Genomic DNA, 23,516 nt, shown 5'->3' with positions numbered 1-23,516 from the left:
CAGCTTGATCCTTTGGTGGCTGGTACAGAGCAGTGCCCAGGGTTGTGTTCAGAGGGGAGAAGCAGGCGGCAGCGGAGGGGTGTGCAGGAAAGCTCCAAGACATTTGGTGTGAGGGCAGCGGGACAAAGGAGGATGGGCTTGGGGGCTGGGAAGGAGGCAGTGGTTGTAGCTCAAGTGCAGAGCTTGAGCAGTGAAGCTGGGACCTGGGTGGAGGAGCTCGAGGCTGTGAAATGCAGGTACTGCTGGCAAGGTGTGCAGAGCGGGCTCAGGCAAAGGCAGTCATAGATGATGGGCTTGGGTGAGGAGGATTTTGATGATTCAAGGTGCGTTTCGACTGCAGCGTCTTTTCTGTCCTCACACTGCCTAGATCACTGGTAGTACTATGCAAGTGGTGTTACTTTGATATAATCACAAATTGTACCAGGAAAAAAGGGATCTCTTACATTGTTTGAAGTGCATCTAATGCATTTTTTCCATTTGTCTTTTACATCTATTTACTAAAATATCTGTTTACTAAAATTGCTGGGTTTTCTTCTCCTTTACCTCTTTCTATTTTATTTTTCTTAAACCTCCATTTTTTTCTGTGCTGTGTCCTTTCATGTCCTTTCTGGTTTCCCATTTCCTTCTGCTGATGTTCTCTGCTTTCCACCAGAGGTAGCATATGGTCTTGTAATGTGTTCTTGGTATCACTTACTGACTCAAATATGTCGTGCAACATGGATGAAATTAAGATCTGTTGGGTCAGGATCAGTTTGGTCCTGGCTCTGGCAGAGCTTTAGAAATGATAAATGAGGCTCTGGCTTAGTTGTCTGTATCATGACTTCAGCTTTACAAATAACAATTGCTTTTTGATAGGCAAAAGGCAGGATCTGAATATCATCTCTTAAAGAAAAAAATCTGGTTCTAGGGAATTTTCGGTTGCAAGTATTGTAATTCACATATACCTACACAGAACTATAGGTGATTTTTTTATTTTTTAATTTCTGATTTTGTTTTAGAGCTCTGGATACCAGTTTGAAATTAAGGAGCATTTTAGATTGTTTTCTAAATTTAAGCACTACTACAATTCTGCAACCGAGATATTGCCCTGTTAAAAACTGCTGATTTATATCATATATTTTATTTTTTTTTTATCTACTCTTGATAGTATTTTGTTCTTTGGCATTTTTGGATCCCATTTCTTTACCAACCATACTAATTTTGAGCCTATGAAGAATACTTACCAAATTTGGGGCTGTTTGGAGTTCATAACTTAATTCCTGTTTACTCCCTGGGGATAGAGGGAATAGATTAGCTCCCTCTCAACCCAGCTTGTATAGCATGTGTAAGTTTACTATGGTATCATGTAGTAGCTTAGAATTCTTGTAACTAACCTAAAACATCAGACTTAACCTCTTAAAATTGGGAATGCTGTGGATTTGTAGCTGATTTTCACATCAATTTTATTCAGAAAATAATTTGCAATAGGTTAATGTCTGGTTAATCTCCTGTTATGTGATATGCAGCTGCATAAATGCTGTAGCTGGCCAGAAGACTGCTGAGTGTTTTACCAATCACCTGAAAACTCACAATCATAAAATCATAGGACTCCTGAGTTTGACTTTCTGACAGCAGTCTAACAAGTGAAGGGTCAGTGCTCAGGAGCCAGCTGTCCAAATCTGAATCCACCCTAGTCCCCGGACAATAGCTGTTTTCAAATGATTACACCCAGTCTTTTTGCTGGATTGTAAGTCTGAGACAGCAGTAAGATATCCATCTACCTTACGGTCTTACCAGTGCTTAAGACTGTGTTACAGTGATTGCTGTGCAGCGTCTGGCTTCCTCAGTGCCTCTGCGGGAGCCCCACTGGCCCTCTGGAGGCAGGTGGGACCGATGCTGAGGATGAAGAACCCTGATGCTGGAGGTGAGGCGTGCTCTCCCTGAGGTTTCCAAGCACGTGGAGCAACAGGTGGCTTGGCAGAATTTTAAGGCTTTCCTTTGGACTTGGGCAAAGCTGGGCAAAGGCCCACTCATGAAATCCAGGTAAACGTTTGTTTATTCCTTCCAGGGGAACAGAGAGTGTTATTTTCAGTCCAACCTGTTGCTCATTTATTTATTTCTCTGTTGTACTACGATTTACTGTTGGATTTACAGGGAAGGTCTGTTGGACATGCCTGTTCAAAGTGCAACTTTGTGACCTTTCAGGTGCTTCACCTTACTTCAGTGTTTGTTTTTAGTGTAATGTGCAAGACCTCCTAAAATACTTAACAAAAAATGTGTCGGATATTTAAGGAGTTAGCCTCAGGTATACCTGCAGTGAGTCTTTCACTATTGTTTAGTTTTCTTCAGCTGTTACTCCAGCTCAGATTACTTAAAAATACAGGGGTTACAATATCATGGCTGCAGTAATGCTGGACAAAAGGGGCAAGAAGTCACGGGCAGCACTGCCATCCCAGAGAAGGTCTTATCCCAACCCTAAATACTTGACAGGCTTCCTCTCTGCAGTGTGAATGCCCCATCCCTGTTCTGCACGGAGACCCTGCGACTTCTCAGACATCTCCGCTGAAAAGTCCTGATGAGCGTGGCTTTTCCCTGCCGATTCAGAGGTGGCTTTGTCGGTTTTCTAGTTGGTATTCCAATTAGAGAGCAAATGTGAAAAACACTTTCACGAGGCAGGCTCGGAGTGCGTACTTCTCTGCGCTTGTATTTAATCTTTACTTGTTGGTTTCTGTGGGAGTTACCAAACCAGTTGAGCTAGAGCGCTGGCGTGAAGCCAAATGAAAAATACAGTTTTCTTCACTGTAAACATGACTGTCAAACAGTAATGTTTTTCTCAGCTTCATTTTAAAGGCATTATAATGGAAGAAAATGAAACTAAAACACATTTTTATGCCAGTATTATACATGGAAGAATGCTATTTCTTTTTTTCTTTTAATGAAAAACGTAGAGAATAGAACATAGAAAATTCTGTTTTAATAAATATGTAATCAGTTATCTGTTTTGCTAGATACTTGATGGAGTTGGTAAGCCAATGCATTTCTTATTCTGGTATAGTTAGAGTGAGGATGCATTTTTTTTTGCCTCTGCAAACATGAAAGATATGTAAAGTTCTTTATTTTTAGTCCTGTTTTGATAACAGAAAAAAACATAGTGCCTGATAAAATTTAATGAATAACAACAGCAAACATTAATCTCTATTCACTCCTTCGGGCTTATTTTTAAACTCTCTTTTCAGTGGCCAATAACTCTGGTAACTCATCGTCAAGTGTTCTGCTGAACTTGGCCATCGTTGCTTAGCTTTGGGGATTTTTTTTTATTTTTATTTTTTGAAAAATGTGGAAGTTCAGCTTTGCCTTTCTAAGATAAATGTGAACTATATTTAACGCTCACAGTGATTTCACCAGTACGTCATCCTGTAGGTGCAACTGCACCAAATGGGGAACAACAGCATTTTCACTTACTTTTCAGAATTAAATTTAACATGGTTGTCTGCATCGCCTGTCTGTAACTCCCCCCGTTTTATTTTGCAGAGTGAGGAAAAAGCCTTTTTAACAAAATGTCTGATCAGCTGCAGCTTTGTAAAATGGCTTTTTTGGGTAGTAAGAACGGAAATTACATCTTGAAGAATGGATGTCAGCATCCACGTAACTTGATGCACCAGAGGATGAAAAATCCTTCAGTCGTGTTTCATTGTTTGAATGAGCTTTTTTAAGAGCTTAGTAATAGAAAAGTAAGAAATAGGATTGGAAGGGAGGCTGAAGGGTCTTCTCGTCTGTCCTGTCTCTTGAGACAGAAGCAGTTTTAGTGAAACCTCTCCTGACAAACATTTGTCTCACCTCTTCCTTATAACCTTCAACGATAGTAACTCCGGTGTTTCTCTATGTAATCCACGCTAATACTTCAGATAATTAGGAAGTTTTTGTAAAGTATATGTGCATAGTGGAACAACAGAATTTTAAATTAAATTTTATTAGCGCTAGCACATTTTTATTTGCGTATCTAATCCTTTTATTAAAAAATTCAACCCACACCAGTTGGTCTGGATATTTGCAGGCATAGCTAAATTAAGAAATTATTGAAAACAGAAATACATGCTGTAGACGAGTTAATGAAATGGTGTTCAGCTCTCTGAAGGAGAAGTTATGAAAGTTACATGAAGATCTCTGATGATCTCTGCAGATCTCCTGGCTGTGTCGATGCTGAAATCAGCCAGGAGAAACCTTCCCTCATTGTATCATGGAAATGACACCAAACTGATGTTCAGATTTTGCACTTCCTGCTGGATTCAGTACCTCCTGCTGTAGCAAAGGATTGTGTTCGTGTTTTGACGGTGACAGTCAGAGAGCACCTGTTGGAAAGGGCACCCTCAAGCTCCAGCGTATGAGTGGGAACGCTTTTATATAGCAGTCTCTTGGGTTTTCCCTAACAAACAAGCTTTTCTTTTGGATCTTGGGATGAGCCAGCTCCTCAGAGTTCAAGGTACCGTGCCGGTAAGGAAGTGTTGGAAACAACAGGCTATTGTTGCGCTTGGGTGTGCATTGTCCTGAGCGCTGGGCGTCTGTATCCTGCCTCGCAGCACAACGAGCTCAGGCAGTGCCGGTGGCTCTGGGCAGGCAGCCCCAGTTTCAAGGAAACAGTCAAGCACTAATGGCCCCCGGCACCAGCAGTAGTTCCAGGACAACAGCAGTGCTGCTGCTCGGGAGGTTTTTCTTAAATTCTGGGTTTTGAAGAGTTGGTAAAAGGGTACAGAGGTAGTTCTGTGGGGAATCTGGGGCACTGTGAGAAGCAGCAGGGAGCGCTTGCTTTGAACACTTACCAGGAGGGAGCAGCACGGGGCGCTGAGCTGGGGTGGAAGTAAACATCTCAATAATGGAGCAGAGAGGTGAGGCGAGGTGGAGGCTGCTCAGAAAGGATCCTGAGGCTGCAGTAAAGGAGCTATATTGAAGGGAAGAGGCATTAGGAATTGATGATGGCAGGGAAAAAGATTTGAGAAGATGGACTTGGGACGAGGGATGGACTGAGATGGGTGTTAAGAAGGACCAAGATAAACTAGTATTTACTGATGCCAGCAAAAGGGATGTTGTAATAGTTAAGACAGAAGGGTTTAAGAGTCCAGACAAGAGTTTTAGCTGCGTACAAATAGATAAGAAAGAATGTATTTGAGAGCACTTACTCCGAAAGAGCTGCAATCATTTAGATTTAATTCATTATTTGTTGACTTTTAAGATTATTTTACTTAACATTTCCTTGCCGTTGCTCCATGTTCAGTCCATCTGAATGTACAAGGAAGGCTTTCAGTTAACTGATACCTTGCATAGGGTTTTAAATGCAAGGCTGTTGTTTTGTCTCTGCATTGCACTGTGTTTAATGTGGAACTGATGTGTATGACCTGTGCTGGTTTTGAGGCAAATCCCGGGATCACAGTGATCCTGCCTGCCCTAAGACTCCAAGCTGTGCTGCCGGGCAGGGCACCGTCTCTCTCCTCCTGGTTGGTGCTGGGAGCAGAGATAAAAGGAGCACCCCTGTTGGGAGATTCTCTCCTTCTTCAGCCTGTATCCCTGCTGACAATTCGTGTTTCTCCAGATGTGAGCTCTGGGCATGGAAAACTAGCCAAAGTCAAAAAGGGAGCTTGTTTCAGTGTCACATAATGCAGCTAAGGCGAGCTTAGCCTCTGGGGTTGACACTGATTGCAGGTACAAATCACGATACTGAAGGAGCAAAAGGGTAAATGAAGTAAAGCTAGCCTGCACTGCCTCTTCTGGATATGTTGTACACTGAGCAGGAGAGAAGCATTGTGCAGAAATATATTTTTATCTGGACAAAAGTTTAACCTAAAATATGTTCAGAGCATAAAAGGAATAAATATTTTAACTGTCTATGGAAATCAGTGGGAAATACCGCTCAGACTTCAAAAAATTAAGAACAGTCAATGAGCTATTGGAAGGAAGTGGGTGATGGGCTTCTCCCCCTTCCCCCCCCGCCCTTTTTTTTTTTTTTTTTTTTTACTTAATTGTCTTACTTTTATTCTTCTATTTCCTGTTCTTTCCTCACACTGTAGGATAATTTTGCTGGGTTGGGAGCAGGACTTTCTGCCTACTTAGATACCCATGCTTCATGTGGCAATGTTGAGAAGGCAACCCGCAGGGTTCGGCCAGCATCTCTGCCAGGAGTGGAAGCACGCTAGCGTTGTTGTCTTCCAAGAATGCTTAGCAAAGAAAAGTAGGGAGGGATAGTTTTAAAGGGGAAAAATAATTAAAAAAAAAAAAAAAAAAAAGAGAGGAAGGGTAATCATTAAGAGAAATGTTGATAGCAATGAGAGAGAAGTGTTCCATGAGGCTCTGTGTTTTTTGTCTAACTGGGTACATATTTGTAGCATTGTTTCAGAACTAGCCAAGAGAGAGGACGAGGATCTTAAGAAAGTATCAAAGCAGCGAAGCCAAAGGGATTTGACTAGATTAGGTTGTTCAAAATGGATTGACTGCATTTCGAGTTGAGGCGCAGCCAGGGTGTGTACAAGGACTCAAAAGTTTAGGAGAGCTCCAGGTCTGCTAATTTTAGGCATTGACAGGGAGGTTTCTTTTGATTAGCAAATGCAATGCAGAACATGAACTGCAAACCTGCAGGTGATAAGTGATTCATCTAAGGTATAGTATAAATAAACTTCTGGAATGTTTAATCAGCACCTACTGCAATAACTGGGATGTTTTATGCCTATCTGTGTAGAGGCAGATAGAAATGCAGGTTACTGGACACTGACACTTATAGATGCACACTAAAGCAACAACAACAAAAAAGAATTTAAATGTTTCTTCTGTTCCTTTTGCCAGTGTAACAATGCTGCAGGCAGTGAGGTATTTCCTAAGGTCCTGGTGATTTCTGTGCACATTTCACTTGCAAACTTTTGAGATGCTGCTTCTGCTTTGATTGCCTGTCAAGCCAGGCTTATGCTGGCTTTTCACAGTTTCTACACTAACTTGTTTTTTGTGCTGCTTGTCTTCACAGCCCGAAAGTCCAAAAAGCTGGGGAAATTGAAAGGGATGCATGAGGAACAGCCACAGCAGCGGCAGCAGCCACCACCCCAAAGCCCTGAGGAAGGGACGACGTACATCGCTCCAGTAACTGAGCCCTCTGTAAACACAGCACTTGTCCCCCACATGTCTGCTATCTCACCAGCACTTACTCCCTCTCCTGTTAAGATCCTTGAAAGCATTGAACCGGAGATTGTGTATGCAGGATACGACAGTTCAAAACCAGACACAGCAGAGTACCTGCTTTCCACCTTAAACCGCCTGGCTGGCAAGCAGATGATTCAGGTGGTAAAGTGGGCAAAGATACTTCCAGGTAGGACCATGAGGTATTTGGTTGAAATTTCCTTTAAGTTTTCTAGATTAATGAACAAGTTGCATCTTTAGTCTGTGGGCTGAGTTGAAAGCCCTCATGGTGGGGAATGACATGAACATCTAAGAGATTGTTGTGTTTTGTTTCTTTTTAATTTATATAATGTTTGTTTCATGTGTTTGTGATTGATATTTTAGAAGCTTTCATTCCAAATAATAGCCTCTTAAGAAGAAAGCATGTTTTGTCACTGAAATAAAAAATTACTTTTTTTTTTTTTTTTTTTTTTCTTCAGAAATGTACTTTGTAGGAGTGTTGCTCTTGTTCTTGACTTCAGTACTAGAAAAATACCAAGTGATGTATTTTCAGTGCTGGTTTCACCAACCCTTATAAAGCACAACATAGTTCATGGGTATTTTCTGGTTTGATCTCTAGGATTTAGAAACTTGCCTCTCGAGGACCAAATTACTTTAATTCAGTATTCGTGGATGTGTCTGTCATCGTTTGCCTTGAGTTGGAGATCATATAAACATACAAACAGCCAGTTCCTCTACTTTGCTCCAGACCTGATCTTTGATGAGTAAGTATTTCTTAATGGTCCTTTTCAATGCAAACTTGAAGGATTACTCTTCTTTATTTGGTTTTCAGTCTAAGAAAATTTCAGCTAATCCCAGTTTAAGAAGTAGCTAAAAAGATTTTTCAGTGACTCCGTTTTCAATTGGCAAAGCTGTATTACCACCATCCTCTACTTAAGTATGTGGATGCATTCACAAACTGGGAACAACTTGCTGGCTTCAAATATGACTGATACACTACCAAGATTTATAGAAAAAACATTTTCTGGTATCTACTGGAGCTTGGAAAAATACCTAGCTTCAAGGAAATGTGAATGTTTAAATTGCCAGTTTTTTTCAGAGCAGTCATATAATAGTGCTTTTGTTAGAATATACAGCTGTTCAATGAGTTTTCTTGACAGTCTTAATTACCCTTCTTTGCAATCATGAAAGAAGCCAAAATGTTTTTTCAGTAATGAAACATAACTTCTTTTATGATACATTCAGAGAAAAAGAAGGATCAACCAAGGAACCATTCCTTCTGAGTATGTGTGTTCCTTCATATTTCAAGTTTGTGTTTTAGTGCTTTGCCTTTGATGAGTATAATTTAATTTCTGTTCCATTCGCCTAGTGTTTATTCCAAGACGGTAAAGTCATAACGTAAATGAATACACAGGCAGTCAAACTGCAGTCACGTCATGTGCTCATCCCAGAAGGTATTTTTCCTAGAGGTAAAAATGAGACACAATCAATAGGATATGGATGCTCTTGAAGGAAAAACAAAACAAGAATGAATAAAAAAATAACTTACTACTAATCTCCTGAAGCATTTTTAAGTGTTTATTTCTTGGAGAAGATGCTTTGTCTCTGTCCATCTTTAACATTTTTTCTTTCATATAAGAATTCCTAAATAATTAATGCATATAAGATGTGGTCCCAAAGCAGGAAGATTGTTTGTGAGTGTTTTTTTTGTTTGTTTGTTCATTTTTTGTTGTTTGCTCCCCCCACCGGGGACTGGCAGTTCACTGCATGTGGTTGAAAATATATTGCTAGACCATTATCCTTGTTGAAAGCATTTCCGCTATGACTTGGGACATTAAAGAATTACCACAGAAAAAAAGTATCTGTATCTAAAGCTAACTCAAACTGTGAAACTGTGAAGAATTGAAAGAGTTCAATTCTTCTGTGAAAATGCAGACCTAAAAGTTTGAACACAGAAGTAGTTTTCCCTCTTCTGAAGAAATCAGTTGGGGGGGAGGGTGTCAAAATTTGTTGGACAGGGAAGTCAATCCCACTTGGAAATAAGTGTATGTACATTGCTAGTAGTCTTGATACTGCAGCTAGAAGCAGCTTCCAGAATTTGAGACCAATTGTGAGTTTTATTTTGCAAGATTTGAAGTAGGTGCCTGCAGAATTATACTGATGCTGAGATTAGGATCTAGTCAGGAAAAGGACTGCAAGAAAGAAATTTCATAATGAAATGGTGAGGTAGCTGAGAAGTGCCCACAGCGACTCTGGAGTCTTCATCTTCGCTGATTTCTAAACTTTGACTGGGCAAAGCCCTGAGCAGCAAGCCTCAAGCATTGCTCCAGGCATTAGCCCTGCTGCGAGCAGGGGGTTGACTTGAGAACTCCAGAGATGCATTCCAACATAAGTTATTTTGTGATTCTAAGTTTAATAAAAGCAACTTTTTCCCAGTTTTGACATAAGATTAGAGGAGAATTGCTGGAATTATATATGTCAAACAATACAGTTCAGTATAGAAAACATTCAGGTAAGCACAAAACCTAATAAACAGTTTTGAAAGATTGAAGATTGAGAATGGAAGTGTCATGCAGTATTAAAATGTGTATATAAATATTCCTGTATGGAATTCAGGGTCATTTTGACAGGTTAATCTCTCAGGTGCTCAGGTGAGCAAAACAAGATTGAATCTAACAAACTTGGTAAAACATGAGCAAGTCTAAGAACAGTTTTTCAAACAAGCAGGGCAAAAAGCATAAGTAGTCAATGACAATTCCAGTGCAATTCTTGTACAAGTGATTTTTCAGTGCCCATGTTTCATATCGTTTTATTTCATCTTCAATATCACTACTTCAGGAAGTAGGTTACCTCATTTTTTTCACTGCATTTACCTTGTCTGTCTGTAATAGGGTTTAACCTTACTGCTTCATTTTATATCTATTCCCATTTGTGAAAATATACTGGTTCGAAGCTTCGCTCTGGAATTGCTGAAGGCTTGTCCTACACAGGCCTTTATTTCTGTGCCACAGGGTTTATCAGACCTCCCTAAGATTCACTTGATGTAACTTTTTGAGTATTTTATCCCCACTGGCATTTTAGGACTTCTATTAGTTGATGCAGAATGAAAGGGAGATGCTTGAAAATGACTTTTCCTTCTGCTGGCTTGAGAGAATTGTGTTTCTATTAACACTAGGCCAAGATTTTCTTGTTATTTCTTCATATTGTGTCTGGAGAGGTCATTTCCTGTCCCTGGGCAAGAAGTAATTAGGAGGGTCCCTTGCCAGTATGCTACCCAGAGGGGTTCAGCATTTTTCTTCAATGAACAGTTAAGAAAGAGTGAAAGTAGAGGTTGGCATTAGCAGAATTATGTTGCTTTGTTTTGCATTAAATGAATTTTCCATTTACTCTTAACTACTGTGAATAAAAGGAAGCCATAAGGTTTCTGGAAGACCATGATACATTATATTGTTTTCTTTCTTGTTCTGAAGGCCTGTAAACAAGACAAGTAACAAATGAGAATCTCTGCTGCTAATAGCAGTTAAAGGCACCTCTGATTGCGTAAATGCAGAGCAAAATGCCTCCCCAATAAATACACAGCTTGACTTCCTGTTAGGCGCATGCAAGGCTGGAAATATTTGACCACCTTCGTTTGGTCAGGTTATATATCTAATTAAGTGTACTGTTTGTCTTCATGGATCATGCATATGTTCCATTGCTTTAATTGGGTTTAAGCAAACGCCAAGATGTGAACTGAGGGGTAAGAAAATGGCCACACAACCACTCAACCATTCAGCTGGTTGCAGAAATGCCAGAAAACAGGCTGAAGGGGGGTATACAATAAAATAGAATAAACCAATGTATTTTATGTTGTGTGTATGTAAGTTACCTTACCATATGTGGTTTTTTAATCCATTACTTTCATAACATAGTTGTAATCAAAGCTAGTATGCTGTAGTTATAGCTTGAGTAAGCTATAGCCATGTAAATCTGTAAAGCTCTGTTGTATACATGACACTACATAATTCCTGTTACAGGTAAACACTCTTATAGGATGAATGTTTCATATGTAATAACACTTAAAGGATGCTGCCATTACTTTCTTAAGGTTGCAAACTTAAATCCTAGAAGTTGCAAAATCCTAAAATTAAGATAGTCTGTATGAAACTGTAATTTGAGCCCTTTGGGTCTGTGCTTTAAAAACCGTATCCATAACCAAACCTTTAAGTTGTTATCCCTTATTTTTCCCATGCAACCTCTTCCTTTTGTATTGATTGGGTTGGATGGGTTGTAGGGATGATAAAGGATTATGTAGTGAGAGATTTGGGTTTTTGCTTCACTTGTTGCAGTTGAAAGTGATCTAGGGATTCAGGAGAACAGAGAGAGATTAATTGGGAAGATTTTCTTAAAACATGGTAAAAGACTTCCTGATCCAAGACCCTAAGTTATGAGACATTTCAGGTTCCTACTGCAAAGTAACAGAAATCCCACCAAATTAAATAAATAAATAAATAAATTACTAGTGTTTATTTAACTCGAAGGGGAAAAAAATCTCTCAAGACTTAACCAAAGACTTTTAGCTGAAGTTTTCTAATCTAATTCAACCTGAGGCAGGCATATGCATGAACAATTTCAGTCCAGAACATTAAATTTGTAAAATTATACACAACTGAAAGCAGGAAACTGAAAGAGTTCTGCTTGAAACGGGTGCAAGAATAAAGCAAGAGATGCAGCACAGTATTTTTTTTAACACTGAAATGAACAGTTCCTATGGGGAACAGCCTAAAACATGATTTTTAAGACATTATCATAGAAGGTGGGAAAGTTGGTTTCAAATTCCCTTGGACTCTCCCTTACTGAATGAGTTAATCACTGAACTAATAGTTAAAAGAGCGTTTCTCTGGCTGCTGTCTTTTGAAGGAGAAGTCCCCAACATTTTGGAAAAGAGATGGCACAACAGTATAGGTCCTAGAAGAAATCTGATGAGCTGAACCTTTAAATAGCAGGAGTTTGCACTGCAGAAGTCAGATGCCTAAATCCCAGAGAAAAGCAAGGGATGCTCCTTTTTGTGGCCATTTCTGTGATGGTTTGGGGCAGTTTCTCTTCACCCATACATTAAGTTAAGGCATCAGCTAACCTTTTAGAGGCTCAGTGAGGAAAAATAGCACTGACAGGTGCAGCAGTTCCAGCAGAAGCCCAGCAGGAGCTGAGACATGGTGTGGCGGGGATCCTCTCTCCCATAATGTGGAAAACCATTGGCAGTGCTGGGATGGGAGCTGCCTTTGGGGCCACAGCTTACGCTCCCAACATGTCCCAGAGGCCAGAAACTGCATCGCTCACAGCAAGCTTATCCAGCTCTTTCCTTAAGGGTGGGAATGTTGGCATTTTGTGTCTGCGCAGGGCAAAAATCCTTGCTGATGGCATTGCTGATGAATATTAAAGATCAGGCCATGCGTCCTCTTCGGCACGCTGTACTGCAGCTTCTTAGTTTCTGCTGGTGTAAAGAAACCAGACCTGCTACGTGATGCTGAAGTTCTGCTGCAATTCTTTATTCTTCTTTCAGTTTGAGGTTTTACATAGTCTCTTTGTTGACTTGTAAATTCTTGAGGTCTCTTGAAGAAGGGACTGAAGCTCCAAAATATTTTACTATTTTTAAGAAATCTATTCAAATTGTCATATTTACCGTTCCAGCCTTAGCTGGCTGTAAAATGGCAATGATATGGAATAATGTGAAAAGGTTCAGTAATACTGAGACATCATGATGAGACATTTTTGTATGTCGAAGAAAAGTACGGCATCAATATTTCAACAGTATTTTGCAAATGCACTGAATGACTAATGTTGTGTGTATTCTGACTCCTTTGATTTTCTTGGTTTGTCATTTGCAGCACCAAGAGTAAGTCATAGGTGCATAAGCATACAGGTTTTGAATTTTCTAGCCATTTTACTTTGTTCTAACTGTCGTAATATTTTTACAGATTTTTACATTTCTCAAGCACTTGAGTTCTTGCCTGATTAAAAATAGTACCAGGCACTGCATGAAGTACCCCAAATTATTAAAGTGAACTTGAAAAACCAAGTCTAAAAACTGAGGACAGTTTTCATGAACATTTAGATCAGCGGTGTCTTTCCCCCAAGCCTCATCTCTGAAATTACTGTATTGTGTCATATGCAGTTGAATCCCTTAAAATAAACAAGTTTACAGTAGAGGCAGCAGTTTATTGAATGCTGCAGACAAAACATGAAGAGGAGAAGAGGTTTTAACTGATAAAGAAAAACTTAAGGTTATGGATTAATGAAGTAAGAAGTAGATGTCATTCCTTTCATTATTGCCATTTTGGGCAATTGTGGAGCTACTGGCTTCTTTTCTAGGTTGTAGTGTGGTATCAAAGGCATTTTCGTTGTAAAACCAAAACATCTCCTTCAGATATCTTTAAATAACATAATGTATGTAACCCAGCTCTATGTATGTAATGTAGTTTAACAAACTAACAGAGGTTATTACAAAATAGTATAAATCCTTCCTTTAAAGCACAAAATTTAACTTTCTATAAAAATGTATTTTTTCAAGGATCTTTCATGCTATGCCTTTGGTAATTCCTCCAACTGTGAAGTTTAAAAATTTAGAAGCAGAGAGAGGTTGATACTAGCAATAGAGGAAAAATAGAGAATATATTTTTCAAATGAGAACATTGATGTATAGCAAATGAGGTAGAGAGAGGCAGAAAAACAGCTTCAGGATGTGGGGATTTCTGTGAAGATTCAGTTCTGACGTTGTCTTGGGATGTGGATGGGCAGAGGATTTTGTGATGTTGAAGGAAGTAATGAAATTAAAGTAAGAGTAAAGATCTTGCATGGCTGAATAAATAGGATTTTATTTAAAATCTGCATTTATTAATAATGCATATTTTATTAGTAAAGAACATGTTCATTGCATTTTCATTACATTCCTAATATCCTAGCATAGTATACTTGTGGAAGCTGAGACCGTTAGGGTATTGTGTTGTGTAACAAAGTGCAAGGAGGCAGCTGCCTCTGTGTGACCTTTTGGTGCCAAAGCCCGTAAGTCTTTCAGGTATTCCGATTTCTGTAGTAACACCAGGAAAAATCAATGTAATAAAATATGCTGAATATTTAAGAACAACAGAGGTTTTTTAACCTTATATACCTCTAGGAGGAGGATTCTTTAGATCTTCTGTGCGTGTTGATAAAGCCAGTAACTTTCATTGTGTACAAGGTGACCTTTTCCCATACCCATTTTGCAGGATGATGCCCGTTAACTGTAATGGGACTTGTTTTTGTCTCTTCTGTGATTTGTTAATCCTGTCTAAATTTAGGTAAATTTTTGTCATCTTTTCAATCTAGCAGTCTCCAAATCCCTCATTTTTAATTAGTATTGCTGCAGTGATTGTTGGTATGAGTTGTTAGTGTTCATTCTTTGCTGATAAGGTGTGTGTGTGATTGCTGATCTTGTTAAAAGGTCAGCAAGCACTCCTTGATACTCTTCCCTGTAAGTTTTTTGCTTTAAATATTATTTTGAAGAGGAGTCCTGCGTTTATAAAATCTAAACTGTCAGTGTAGCAAGATGTGGATATCTTTATCAGTGATTTTTTATATATACATTGTCAGTTTTATTTACTTTCTTGTAAAGCCCAGCTCAGTTTCCAACCAGCGATGTATATTAGAGGATTTGTTTCTGTACACATCCTAACATGGTGCAGACAGACAGAAATTTGAAAAACTAGTCACATCTGTACCTGATGGACGTAACATGCTCCAGCTAGTTTTTTCAAAAGTCTCACTTTGTTTCAGATAGTTTTTTTCAGTCTCATTTTGCTTTTTGTTTGTAAACAGGTCAATGGTTGGGTAGAGCAGTAAATGCAGCCTCATTGTATAACTTTGTAAAAGCTTTGCCCTTAATGCAATTATCTAATCAATTCTTAAAATTTTAGAGTGCTTAGACATCTGTGGAAGAGAAGCTTCTGATTTTAGTTAAAGCCGTGAAATTGTAAAGGAAAATAGGAGATAAGGTGGTTTTAAGGAGATCTCTAAAAATTAAAAAACCTGTCAGAAGAAAAGTCCTTTTAGCACAGTTTCTAAAACAGCCATTTGCAAAGAAAATGCGAGATCAGGACAAGGATAAAATGATAATTCTTCATTTGCCTGTTTCAGCAGTCAGCGATTTAGGTACTTGCTGAATGGGAGATTGCATTTGGACAGTTGTGCTTAATAAGCCTTCTCTGTCTTTCTTCTGTGAATTTGCCTCATACCTTTTTGAATACATTTATAATCCTGACATCTAAAATGTTCTGTGGCAATCACTTCTGCAATTTAATTATGCATATTTGTTTGTTGGAGATGTTTCTAAAGCAGATACCTGATAATTTAACAGAGTAACACTTCATTCTTGTGTTTGTAGAAATAGTGGATATATTCCTTTTCATCCTGTGTATGCTATTTATCGTTTATAGATCTCTGTCAAGTCCTGTTAGTTCTTCTGTGAGCTGAAGAATCAGCTAGTCAATTTAATCTCCTCTTGTGTATCAGTTTGCTACCCCTGGCCATCCTCATCTTCTTCCTCAGTACTTATGCTGTATTAATTTTGGGAACAGACCAGAATAACACGCTGTGTTCAGAATGCAGTGGATCTATGAAGTGGTGAGATTTTGATTTCTGTCTCGCTCTTGATTCTTCTTCTCTCACCCTTTGCTGTTTCTTTTCTTTATTCTTTTTTTTTTTTTTTTTTTTTTTTGACCACTAATAAACACAGAGCAAGCATTTTCAAAGAACAGAAACCCAAAAAACCTGTTCGAAATTATACCTGGCTCTCCTTATTGTGTGATGTTTGTTAATTTAGAGTCAATTATTCTTTATGTATAGTGAGAGAAGATTATACTGTCTGCATTGTCTTGCAATTAGTGATTTTCACCTTCCATGTTGCCAGCCAGCCACAGTTTTGCAAGATTTTTCTGCAGTTCGTCACAGGCAGCTCCCAAATGCATTGTCTGGAGTCATCGGCAAACTCTGCCACTTCCACAGGTCTGATTTTTTTCAGATGATGTATGAGTACAGCTCTCAGCAGAGCCCCAGTGCGGAGCTCGGTGAGACTTGCCTGGTAGCCTCCATCACCTGTGAGAAATGTCCTTTTATTATTACCTTCTCCCTCCTATTTTTAAGCTGCTAATAATCCTTGAAGAGCCCTCCCCCTTATCTCTAAGCTCTCTTTAAGAGCCTTCAGGAGATCTTTTTAACAGCTTTAAAATCCACCTCTGCCGTGACTGCCTCCCCACTGACCTCCTGCTGCCGAGCGTGGTGTGCCAGAGGGCCGAGACCCGTGGTTACCCGTGCCGGCACACCGACAGGCAGCGCTGCAGCCCGTGCCCAGGCTGCCTGCCCCAGTTTCCTCTGTGTGGAAACCAGGGCAGAGGAGAGGAGGAGCAGAGGGCTGGTGTTTGCTCAGGTCTCACCCCATACGGATGTGGGATGCAGCTAGACCTGGCGTGTGCGAAGCATCCCCATCAAGCAGGTGCTGCCTGCATCAACCAGAGCATCCTTGTGCTGCTGGCAGAAATTAGTGAGACGTGACCTCCCTTCGCCAAAGCTGCTCTGAATTTCCTCCATTACAGTGTTTTTATTTACCTACTAGTGCCCCTCCTTCGGTCCTTTTGCTGGATGCAGGAATGCCACTTCCTAGCCTGGGGTCTCTTGAGTGCTCCCTCTGCACTCCAAGGCCCATTTTAAGGCATCAGTCACATTTGTCACCTTGTACGCCTTTTATAAGGGCAATTTAAGCAATAAGCTGTGCATTGCAGTTAGGAGTTCAGCAATTCCATATTTAAGTTACTTTACAGCTTGTGGATGGATGCCATCTTGTCTTGGTGATTTATTACTATTCATTTTACTGTAATTTTTTTTTCTAAGCCTTGTTCCGCTCATGCTTCAATCTGAAGCTCGTTCTCACACTCGCTGGCTGAAAAGGGAGACTGGTGCGGAGCCTTCCTGGACTCCTGTGTGGAGAATACTGACGCAAAGGTCTTACTTAACTTTTCTGCTATGGTCTGATCTTTCTCAGACACTTCTTTTTCATCTGATCATCTGTTGGCCCCATGGATGCTCTGGCAGGTTTCCAGCCTGTGATGTGTTTGAAAGGGTTTGGTTATTCGTTTTTATGACTTTAGCATGAAGACTTGCCCAGCGATTTTACATGTAAGTTGGCATAATTATGCTCTCTGTCTTGTCTCAGCATGACTTCAGGACATCCACAGGGCTTTTGGGAGAGTGTCTTTTCAGTTCCCTTAAGGTCCTTGGCACGAAGGGTTAGGATAGAGAAGAGGTTTGTCCCTTTCAAGTCTCTGTTTGAACGTGATGCTGCTTTAATCTTGCTGAAGGTTGGTGAGTTGTTTGGTGGCATCTCTAAATGCCTTTCATATTCGTAGTGCTTCCCTTCACCGCTCTCCTGGTGGAGTTAAATATTCATCTTCCAGATGAAAAGGCAAATTAGAAAGTAGTTTCTGCAAACTGGTATGAGAGGAAGGCATGCTTTGGCTGACTTCTGGAAAACACCAGGCTTTGCGTGACAGCTTGAGCAGAGTCTTGATTTCTGAGGCATTGTCAGTACAAGAAGAGAACTGCTGCTGCATGTGGAGTAGAGCAGTATTTATGCTGACGAACCGCTGCAAGTGACAATGAGCCCTTGCATAATGGATGTATGAAACGATACCAGTGGGTACCATTTCTAGCTAACGATAACTTTCTCTGATGAACTTTAAAAGTATTTATTGTCATGTGTATGTTATCATCACTTATTATTGAATGTGGTTTTGAAAAGGCATTTTGGTAAAGGCATAATTATGTATTTTCTCATTTAAACTGTGATTTGTCTCTTTCAGAAGGCAAATGCAAACCAAAAGAGAGTATTTGGTATCAGCGTTCTATTAACTGCATAATTAACTGTTAATTGCAGCTGATACTTGAGGCTTTTTTTGCTGTTAATGTGCTTGGAATTGTAGGGTTACATAACTGGGTGATTATTAAGTTGGATTTTAACACAAGTTTTCTGCTATTGATTGGAGCTGAAGCTCTTCCTTTGCAATAATTACCCACCAAGCTGTTGCCAGCTCTTTGGCTGATAGGCACGGAGCAGGGGAGCACTTAGCTAAACCTTTAAAGCAGCTCTGACTCCTTCATATCGGTTACCTGGGGTTATATTCTCCAGGAGCACCAGCAGGAGTTTCTCAGCAGAAAACTTTGATTTTCAGAATTGGCTCCTTTAAGTTCAGTGTAAAAACTGGCAAGTTCGTATTCCTGGACTGCCATGTCTGTAGAGCTGTCTTCACATGAAGTGACCTTCCTTGCCCACCAGCGTTCAGCATTGCTCCTCCTCAGGTAGGGCATGGCAGAGGGATTTGGGGCAGTGGGAGGGGCTGAGATGACATTTGGTGGCAGGTCTTGCAGCCTACATTTATCCATAGTCAGTTTAGCCAACCACAGGGTAAGAGCTGAATTTTACAGCCAGGGGAGAGCTTTGGCTGCCTTCTTGGTCAGAGGGGGAGGCCACTGACAGTACCTAAGTTGGGATGTTTTATTTTTGTTGGCTCACTGGCAAGTTAAAGGAAAAAATGGGCACGACCCAAATTTCTGTGCAGTTGAAACTGATGACGAAACATCAATTTTGAGAGGATTGGTTGCCTGCTTTTGCTGTTAATGCAAGGTAACATATCGTTTCCTTCCTGGTGGCTCTAAAGCTCTAAGGGTTGAAGGCAGGATGTTGAAGGGAATGTTTTCGTCTCTTTCTGCTGTGGCTTGCAGAGTGAGCAAAGGCTAGAAAGTGCTGAATAAGAAATAAGTGCTGAATGAAAAGTCATGATTGAATTTTGTCTGAATTCTGCATGTATTTTGGCTTGGATTTTGATCAGTGCAATAACTTAATGATGCTGCTCCAGCACTGCTGACTTTGGTTGCATTTATAATGGCTTCAAGACGGGAAACAGGTGTCTGGGCATAGTCCATTGAGCAGAATGATGCACAGCGTGCTTGCCAGTGTCACCGTACACAAGGCAGTGCAGTGATTGCCCCTTTGCATGGAAGAATAGGTTCGTTTTGTGCTAGGCAGTGTCATTCTGTTTCCACTGTTTCTCATGATGGAGTTGCTGAAGTAAAATAGTCCATCAGGAAAGAATAAGTTGCTGTTGTAATAATATGTTCCTGTCTTTCTTACCCCAAGAATCTCAAAACATTTTCCAGAGAAGGGAACCCCTCCAAAAGCAGGTAAGATAATTTAGTCCGAGGGCTTTTCTAATTAGGTGGCTTGAGCAGCTGAACAAGGGACTCTCTGTGAGACCATGTCCCTGGTCTTTTTCCCATTTATCTGCAGTTTGCCTGCCTTGCCAGGAGGGTGTCTGATGATGTTTCACTCCTCTCTTTGCCAAGTTCAAACTGACCCTGTCTGGCATGGTGGAAAGCATACCTTGCTTTCTGATGTTTCCAAACTCGTTTTGACCTTCAGGCCTTTGGCAGGTTTTCTTCTTGGGTTTCTTTTGCTTGTTTGTTTGCTTGCTTTTGTTGCAGTATAATGTGCTGTCTGGATTTTCCTGAAACTATTTTAGATGATGGACAAGTTTCAAATGAGTACATTTAAGTCTAGTAAAGGAAAGGCTCTTGATTATAAAATTGGAAACGGTTCCTACACGGGAAAAAATGTAAAATCAGGAAGCACAAAGTGATCTTTGACATCAGGCTTTTGCTACAAGCGTTACTAGGTCTCTTCCTAAGTCTTTTGTGAGCAGCAGAGGCGAAGGCACTAGCTCAGCCTGCATGTTTGTTCCTTTGAGGTGCTGTGAAAGGGGGATGTCTTTGCCCAGTTTTTCTCAGCATTATCAGCATGCCACTTGAGTACTGATGAATCTTCAAAATACCCACCACAGCTTTCTTTGCTTCCCTGACTGGGAAGATGTGCAGTGGTTTTGAATAGAGCCTGTGAGAAAGTAAATAAAACATGATTTCCTTTGGTTTGCTTTGGGTCTGAGTTTTGCTTTTGAGCGAATATTCCTGGATGTGGGGGTTCCTTTATTTGGATATAGTCAGTAGAGTTACTGTTTGCCTCTTCAATGAGATTTACAATTCTCATCTTTATGATGACTTCATAAATTATAAGTTAGTTATTTGTAACAAGTGCTAGCTGTACAGCGTGCCTGTAGTGGCACAGGTCTTGGTGTGGCTGTTGGGTTTCTGTGAAGGTCGCATAATGACGCTAATGAGATATATGGCTGGTTTGGTATTTAGGATGCCTTAAATAAATCATTTTCTGCCCCTTCCCAGCATGACTGCTCAAGGCCAATGTCTCCATTGCAGTCGGGTGGCTCATCCTGAGGTGGTGTGGAGCATTGGTCCCATTTGTGTCAGCTGCTCACCCATTCACTTGCCCCTGTGTAAAAGTGCGGGGAGGTGGTGACCCATTTTGTGACTGGTTAATACAGGGTATTTGTGACCAAGGAGGCTGTGCACAAGCAGACTGAGGTTGGGCAAAGCGGTAGATGAGGGGAGTTGCTGTGGTTGTGTGCGGCCGCTCTCGCTGCCCCCAGTGCTGAGGCCATGGGAGAGGTCAGGCAGGGTGTGATCCAGGCATTACATTAAGCCTGTAAGGAGACACTCGGGGAACTTAAGATGGATTAACTTCAGGTGTAAAGTTTAAATCATATTATTATGAAGAAGGATTAAGCTAAACTGAGCTAATGACACCACTTCTGAATGAGTATCCACGTAGCAGATTCAGAGCTTTGGCTCCACGCCTTTTATTACTTAAATGTATTTACCTCCTTGAATGTCCCCATAAAGATACATGCCCCTGTATTCCAGATGTTCACGTGCTCCATTTTCTGTGAGCAAATATGCTGTGTCAGAGGTAAATCTGTGTTTTGTTTTGTTTTTCCCTTAACTAAATAAATACGTATTATTTTAGAAGTAGGTCAATGTAGGATTCTGCTTTACGTTCTCCCCACAGCTGTAAGGGCACTTGCGGTGACTTGGTGGTATTTATTCTTAGATAAAGCCTTCAGTAAGGAAGAAATAACTCTGCTCATGTTATGTTGATGTGCCCTGATTTCTGTGTGCTTCATCTCTCTTACTATATGAGCTGTTCCTGGGCTGTATGTTGTTGTTAGCCTCATGGTATTGGGTTATCTGATGTTAGCATCCGAATTTTCCAAAAGCTCTACACCCTCTTGTTTTACATTGTGTGGATTAAAATCTAATGCAAAGTTAAATACTGTAAAATCCCACAAAATGCTTATCTGACGTTAAACAGTCATAAACTGACATAATTTGTAGTTAGTAATAACTTGTAAATAAGTAATAAATCAACTAAATTGATTTTCAGGAAGGAAACTGACTTGAAATTTTACAGCTTTCATGTATGCTAAATAAACTGCTTAGTAACTAGTTCTGTGCATAATTTTCTCTCTCTACAAAAAATACCATCAGGTCTTCCTTGAGGGTAGACTAGGGAGATCAATATTTGCAAGTAGGTAAAGGACTAAACATTTAAAAGACAAACAAGAAAGCACCCAAACACATAAAAACTGACTTTTACCAGAATTCTTCTATTTAAACGCTCATCGCCCATAAAAGCAAAACAAATACAGAGAAAAACATCAGCGATCAAATGTAAAATGTCACAAAACATGCAGTGCAGGGTAAAAAAATAAAATAAAAAAGGTTTTGAGTCAGGAGACTTCTAGGTTAGCTGTCACTGAGGGTGTTTTGCCTCACTGTTTAGTGAAAGCATGAGAAACCTGAGACAAAACCTCAAAATGTTTCATTTTATTTGCTGTGTGGCTTGTGGTATCAGCTGAAAGCTCCGGTGCTTCCCGTGTCTGTTGAGGTCAAAGGCAGGCAGGGGTGGCAGGAGCTGCTTCGTGTTCTGAGGCCAGAGAAGCTGTCTTCTGTGCCCAGGAAAGTGACGGTGGGCATTGTCTTGAATCCTGCTAGTCCTTAGGCTTCTGAGGTGTAAATTCATCCCTATTTATAAAATACAAATGTCCCTTTGGCATTTGCCTTTCGGCCTCACTGTGCATCCCTTGGAGCCTCGCAGGAGAGGTCAGTCAGGAGCCACGCATATCAGCATCCTAGAGCTGCATGTGGTTGTTTTGAGCAGAGGGAGGGGAGCAGAAGCAGGGAGATCACTCTCTGGGGTCTTTCAGGGTTTCACTGCGTGTTAGCAGTGTTCAGAGTGCGAGTGGCATCTGTAAGTCCTCTGCAGCAGCAGCAGGGGCTCTTCTCCCTGTGCCTCAGTGGAACCAGCAGCGGATGCTGCTCTTCTGAAACTGAGGGCCAAGTGGTATTTCAGTCAGCATTCAAAGGCTATTTTCTTCTATTTGTTTTCTTCCCTGCAGTCCATGATGCACAATAAAAATAAATAAACATGGCATTTACTACTACTATTAAAAAAAAAAAAAAAAAAAAAAAGCTGGAAGTTCTTAGTCCCAAGACGAGGGTGGAGCAGGGAAAAGTGTAGAGCCCATATAACAATGGGGAGTCCGTTTTATTAGTATTGAGGAGGAAAATAAAATCTGCTCTGGCAGTAGTGAAATAAAACACCAGGAAGATTACGTAAGTCTTTGTTTGCACACAGTATGATTCTTCTCTTTCACCAGCCAATTTGTGTATTTGAAAAGCCAGTTGCTTGGTTAAAATAATTAGCTGAACTTCATCCAGTTCCTCAATTATGTGAAAAAAAATGTTTGCAGAAATACAGACAATTGTTGTTGAGCAATTAAAATAATAAAAAAAGTAGTGGTCACTGAGCAATTATAGCACCTCATCTAAATACCCACATGTATATCTTGCTTTCAGAATGAGACTGGCAGTTCTCAGTGACTCTTTGCTTTAACTCTTGTGGTTTGGGATAGCATATTGAAAAGTAACAAATTCTGCCTGAAATTCATGCTGAATGGGTTGGGCTCAAGCTGCCTATGAGAAGAGTTAGGAGCTGAAGCTAAATGTATCAAAGAATATCGAAAGAAAAAAAAAAAGTAAGCTGAATGCAAGTCACGCATCCTCATTATTTTACAATGCGACATGTAAAAACCTGTACTAATGGCCAAGATCATCTTATTATGTACTTCTTCTTTCATACTCAGATGATGATTTTGGAAAAATCATACACAATGCTTATTGCATTTCAGTGTTTGAATACGAGACTATTGCAATAATTTGTCTAATAATTCCCTCAAGGAGGCCCAGTGTAGTGCATTAACAAAAACTACAGTGTCTGGAAAATCACGTCTCCTTGTTCATGCATGTTCATCCTTGCAGCTAGACCTCATGTATTTTTGGGCAGAATAGTAATCAGAGATTTTGGACAGAGGTTTCTCAGGAAGGATTGTGTGAGTGCTTCTGGCTGTTGCTCT

General features: G+C 40.2%; 1 protein-coding gene across 3 annotated transcripts in view; it reads left to right on the top strand.

Annotated features, from left to right (window-relative positions):
• NR3C2 (nuclear receptor subfamily 3 group C member 2) overlaps positions 1-23,516 on the top strand; it is a gene marked incomplete at its 5' end in the record, with an annotated part of 201,522 nt that overhangs the window by 160,022 nt on the left and 17,984 nt on the right. For all 3 annotated transcript variants that reach the window (XM_084517184.1, XM_084517185.1, XM_084517183.1), the window contains 2 exons: positions 6,983-7,321; positions 7,751-7,895. In XM_084517184.1, the coding sequence (XP_084373310.1) occupies positions 6,983-7,321; positions 7,751-7,895 (484 nt within the window). The remainder of the gene's footprint in view (positions 1-6,982; positions 7,322-7,750; positions 7,896-23,516) is intronic.

This window comes from Aythya ferina (assembly GCF_964211825.1).
Source record: "Aythya ferina genome assembly, chromosome: 4".
Taxonomy (NCBI): Eukaryota; Metazoa; Chordata; class Aves; order Anseriformes; family Anatidae; genus Aythya; species Aythya ferina.
This window is presented reverse-complemented; position numbering and strand designations above follow the sequence as displayed.